The sequence below is a fragment of the Papaver somniferum genome, chromosome 9 (genome assembly GCF_003573695.1).
Source record: "Papaver somniferum cultivar HN1 chromosome 9, ASM357369v1, whole genome shotgun sequence".
Classification (NCBI taxonomy): Eukaryota; Viridiplantae; Streptophyta; class Magnoliopsida; order Ranunculales; family Papaveraceae; genus Papaver; species Papaver somniferum.
The window spans coordinates 8,218,176-8,223,865 of NC_039366.1; the positions used below are offsets into that span (position 1 = coordinate 8,218,176).

General features: G+C 37.4%; 2 protein-coding genes across 2 annotated transcripts; both read right to left on the reverse strand.

Annotated features, from left to right (window-relative positions):
* Positions 1–1,030: 1,030 nt before the first annotated feature.
* LOC113311293 (F-box/kelch-repeat protein At3g23880-like) lies at positions 1,031–2,092 on the reverse strand. The gene has a single exon (XM_026560132.1). It carries the CDS (start codon positions 2,090–2,092, stop codon positions 1,031–1,033), a length of 1,062 nt encoding a protein of 353 aa, XP_026415917.1.
* Positions 2,093–4,086: 1,994 nt separating this feature from the next.
* On the reverse strand, positions 4,087–5,382 carry LOC113311294 (F-box/kelch-repeat protein At3g06240-like). The gene has a single exon (XM_026560133.1). It carries the CDS (start codon positions 5,380–5,382, stop codon positions 4,087–4,089), a length of 1,296 nt encoding a protein of 431 aa, XP_026415918.1.
* Between the last annotated feature and the right edge of the window lie 308 nt (positions 5,383–5,690).

The window sequence follows — 5,690 nt, forward strand, 5'->3', positions numbered from 1 at the left end:
CTAATGGAATTCAAATTCCGGCCGACCCATCACGAGTCACTTAAATTATTCCACGTACCAAAATGTATAAATCCCATGCTTGATAATTAAGCCAAACGAATTAAGCTTAAATGGTCAGTTTCTGGTGACGTTTTACCAACAGGAATAGTAGCTAGTTCCAACATTAAACACACATATTAAAGGTACCATTGAACTACTAAATTAGAATACTACTATGAACTAGAATGCCAAACAACACAGCAAAAAGTAACTACTACTATGAACTAGTCTAATTGCACTATCTCCGTGATAATTGCTTGCTATATCCAGGTGATGAGTTCAATTTTTCTTGTTTCGCTTAACGCATATTATCAGGCTGTTTTGCAGCTTCATTCAGCAGCATTTCGAAACTCCAAAAATACTGTAAATTTCTCCCGAGCACGCACGTCAAATAATATCATGTTCACCTGAAAATTATAAACTAAAGAATAAAGTATAATTACAGAAAAGACACATACCTAATAATATTACAATGCCCTTCTAAATACAGGTGATGTTGTTCGTCTAATCTCTACTGCCAGAGACGACATATGAAACTGGGTATATAGTGATTCTAACTGATTGCACTAAGGACTCATTTTGTTCTGCAGGTAAACTCAATATACATACAACAGTTAACAATACACATTGTTATAAGAATCTACATAACTGGATGTGCCCTTTCAGATGATCTTCTGTTTCTAGAGCCTAAATTATTTCAGTCAATTGTAAGGAAGCATTATTGGTTGGCAAAGATGCATGCCATTGGAAATTTAGAACAAGCAAAACTTTTCATCAGAATGTCCCCACAACACACACAATCAAGATACTCGAAAATAACCTTTTGCTTATAGAAACAAAGATACTCAGAAAATAAATCACAGATATAAGCGGCAAATGAAAAACCATTTCTGTTTGACCTAGTTTTCCTTATTCACTAAAGTGGTGCTGCAGTTGCAGACTCAAATATATAACTGAAATAACAAAAAAAGATGAATAACATGTGATGAGGTTACCTTAACCGTTGTCCATGTGGAATCTGTTTCTCCATATAAGTGCCAGAGCCAAGTGAGACTAAGCTCTCCACGTAACTCTCTCGATCTTCGTCCATAGTAATATCACAAACCACCACTGATCTAACTGTTTCATTTGTTGGATCATATAAACGTAAATTCTCGCGACAATTATTTATCAGAATTTCCCCATTGTGAAAACACCATAGCGGCTGATTATATGGAACAAAGGGCCCTATTAGTTCACCTTGCATTTCCCCTATTGCTATTAGTTGGGTTCTGGTATATCTTCTCATCCAAGATTCTTCTACTCCATACTCCTGCATCACCCATACACAAGTTCTGGCTGCTATACAAATGCAGTCTCCCCAAACTCCCATATTCATATGCCTTCGTCCAACAAGATCTAAAGACGCCATAAGATTTTCAGGTAATGGCATATTCACTACCGTCCCATTGCTAATGTCAAAATAAATTATAACTTCGGACGAGGTGCCTTGGGTGGTGATACTTCCCGAGAATCCCAACCAATGAAGACTTCCATTCAAAAACACACCATAAGATGCTTTATTACCAAGATTACGAAATCGGGATCTTTCTCCACCACAACGAAATGAGTAGTTGAGGGGTCCCTGAGTATGACTCCATGAGTTCAATTTTACCGTATAAATATCAATTTTGAAGCAACCAGCTTTTTCGAAATCCGATACGATTGCTAGCTTGTAATCATCAAGATTGCTATCATAACCAAATCCATAGGTGATTTTGCAATCAGAATACCGAGGCTTCGAACCATGACTGGGCGGCCCTAAAAAATCCTTGTATTCTCCTGTTAATGGGTTCAAAATAGTATAATACCAAGTGTGCGATAATTCTCCCCTTTCATTTTCAGCTCTATCAAAACTCTCAATCTTCAAGCAAACTAAGCCATTGCACGAACCCAAAATGTTCTTGTGCTCATAAGATTTGTTAAACTCAAATGGGTAATTTATCAGAACAGCCCCATCAGCTGATGATGTTGATGAAATTGAGGCATAATCTATGGGTATAGAATAAATCATAGGTGTATTATTTTTCCGGGATCGTTGATGAAAACACAAGAGTTTAGGGTTGTTCTTGGTTTGAATAGTGCGATTAAGATGAATCTTTATAAAAATAGGGCTAGAAAGTAGATTATAAAAAAGCTTGCATACACACCTTGACGCCAAGATAGATTTCCCTGGTAACTTCAAAAAGATGTCATTGTGAATCTCTTCTGGAAGCTTTAATAACAGAGACCCTTCTTCTCTTTCCCTTGATTTGGATCTGGTACGGGATGAAATGCTCATTCTTGCTTACTATGAATGATTTTTGCAAGTGAAATAAAGTGCAGTAGGGTTTTATTTCTGAAGGAGCTAATAGGGTTTTATATTCACCGGTCAAGTGACTACCTAGCACCTTGTTTGTTTAGATCTTACTCAGTGTCTGACTCGGCGGCATCTGACTCGCCCCAAATTAAGATATTGTTAGGTCAAAGTGTACGATGGTATAAGTGGAAGGCTAAATGTGATAAGTTTTTCAGGAACGGAAACTAATTTTTAATATTTATCATGAGTTACTGCTCTAAACTCATGTTTTCTTATTTTAAAGTTAAAATGTTGTGATTATGAATACAACTACACGAAAATATTACTTGTACCTTCCTATCTCTAAAATGAGATAATTTGCTTTCTGTCTTTTCTATCTAATTAAGAGAAATTTTATGGTCTCCATCTTCCAAGCTACATCACAAAAAAAACGTGGAAGATAAGGTCTTATGGTTCTAAATTTTCGATAACCCGCAGTCTTTCATCTAGAACAATTGTATGCCTAGAATTCCATGTCATCTGGGGCAGTTTCATTGGCAGTGAGCCGACTTAAATTATTGTTCGAACTCTTATACACGGCTAAGTTCCCAAGTCTGAAGCCTATGTTGTAAAAGACGAGCGCCCGGAGCGCCTAGGCACCAAAGGTGCACTAAGCGTTGGACCAGCGCCCAGCAAAAAAAGGCACCAATTCGCCAACATATGAACAATTTCTTTTTTACAGGGCGCCTAGCGCCTATTACATTATTGTCTGAAGCTTCCGAAGATTTAGACATGAAAGATTGCTCTGCATTGGGATTTGAAGCTACACCTTAATTCGCTTTCTTCTGTCAGTGACTGCAAGAACATCATTAATAGCTTCTTGTGTTCACCTCTGTCTGTTAGAGCCTAGATCCTCTTAAGTTTTGTAAGAACGTCTTAGTAGAGTGGCAAATCTTGTTGTGTAAACATACAGTGATATACACCGCTTTCGGATGCTACTGTATGCAAAAAAACTATGACAGCTATCCGTACTTTTCTTTTCAGTTAATAGCTGTTACATATAAGTCCAGCCCCTGCTTGGCAGTAAGTCAGGTAATATGTAACACAAAATTTGTGAAAACATTGAACCAGCCTACATACACACACCAAACTATATGCAACAATAATGACTACCAAATGAAGCTTACCTACTACCAATAATAAGAATCCAACATCCACTAATATCTTTCAAGTTATTGTTAATAATATGATAACCGTAGATGAATCAAGCAATAATTATAGGAAACAAACTACACTAGAACAGAAACTGCAACTGAAGCGGAAAGTAAAAATTCTCCTGAAACATGAAAATTACAACTACATACCAATGATTAAAAAAAAGCGGCTTTCCAGACACCAGGAGAGGCTCTAAGGAAACGTCTTCTCTTATGATCCACGGACGAATCATTCACCCATTTCTCTTGTTTGATTTCCTCCTCCTCTTGCTTCTCATGCTCATCCCGTTCTTCATTATTCATTCCAACTACTACTTGCTTCTCTTCACCAATTAATTTCTTTTTTCTCTGAAATGTCCCACACTTACTAAACGACACTCCTAATGCAGGTCTCACACTCACCGGACATAAAAGATACATACCTAATAAGAATGCAATGCCTTCTAATTGCAGGTGATGTTACAGCATTATTTCATAAATCACGAATATATAATAGCGGCAATTGGATAGACATTTCTACTTAATGACCCAGTATTCGTTGTAACTAAGGTGGTGTGTAATCTGTTTCTCCAGATAAGTACCAGAGTTAAGTGAGACTATGGTCTCCGCGTGAATCTCTTGACTACTGGTCCTAGTAACATCAGGAACCACCACTGATCTAACTCTTTCATTTGTTGGATCATATAAATATAAATCCTCACCACAACTATTTACCAGAATTTCTTCACCGTGGAAACACCATAGCGTCTGCCAATATGGAATTAAGAACCCGGGTAGTACCGCTGGTATTCGGGTTGTGGTATATTTTTTCATCCAAGATTCTTTTACTCCATACTCCTGCATCACCCACACATCAATTCTAACTGATCCCCAAACACAAGCTATACAAATGCAGTGTCCCCACACTCCCACATTCATATACATTTCCCCCTGAAAATCTATAGGTGGCACAATATTTTCAGGTAACGGCATATGCACCATTGTCTCACTGCTAATATCAAAACAGACTATAACTTCGGCCGATTTTCCTTGGGTGGGGAAACTTGCCAAGAATCCCAACCAATGAATACTTCCATTGAAAAGCACACCATAAGATCCTTTATAACCGATAAGAAATCGAGAACTTTCACCATCATCACAACGAAAAGAGTAATTGACGGTGACCTGAATACGCCTCCATGAATCTGATTTTAATGTATAAACATCAATGTTGAAACAACCAGATTTTTCAAAATCCGATATCATTACTAGCTTATAACTATCAAGGTTGCTATCATAACCAAATCCATAGTTCTCGGTGAAAGGATCATAATGCTTATGCTTTAATTGAGGACTAGTTCTGAAATCCTTGTATTCTCCTGTTAATGGGTTCAAAATACTGTAATGCACATGATCCTCCTTTTCAATATCACATGTATAAAATCTATCAATCTTTAAGCAAACTAGTCCGTTACATGAACCCAAAAAGCTGTGAGCATGATTATTGTTAGATTTAGATGATAGCAGAACAGATTCATTAAATTCACATAATAAAGGGGATAAGGATGATGTTGATGATGAAATTGGAGCATAATCTATGGGTATAGAGCAAATAATAGGGGGATTATCTTCTTTCGGGTATTGAAAACACAGTAGCTTAGGGTTGATCTTGCTTTGAATAGTGCGATTAACATGATTCTTGATAAAACTAGGTTTAGAAAGTAAATCATAAAAAAGCTTGCATACACACCTGGATGCTAAAATGGACATCCCTGGTAACTTCAGAAAGATCTCATCGTGAATCTCTTCCGGAAGCTTTACCAATAGAGACATTTCTTCTCTTTACTTTAGTTTGGATCTGGTACGGGATGCAACGCTCATTTTTGCTTGAATGATTTTTGCAAGTGAATAACGGCGCAGGAGGGTTTTATTTCTGAATGAGCGATTAGGGTTTCAAGTGACTAGCACCTTGTTTGTTTAATTCTAACTCAGAGTCTGACTCGGTGGCATCTGGCTCGTACCCAATTAGATTTCCATTTTCAATCTCATAGTCCAACAAATATATGCACAATGTCCACCAAGAAATGGAGAACCAGCAAAAGAAAGAGCGGAACCCCCTCTACAGATAACCAGTGACACTG

Coding starts and splice junctions, on each gene's coding strand:
- LOC113311294 (XM_026560133.1), bottom strand. CDS start 5,382: ATGTCTCTATTGGTAAAGCTTCCGGAAGAGATTCACGATGAGATCTTT.
- LOC113311293 (XM_026560132.1), bottom strand. CDS start 2,092: ATGATTTATTCTATACCCATAGATTATGCCTCAATTTCATCAACATCA.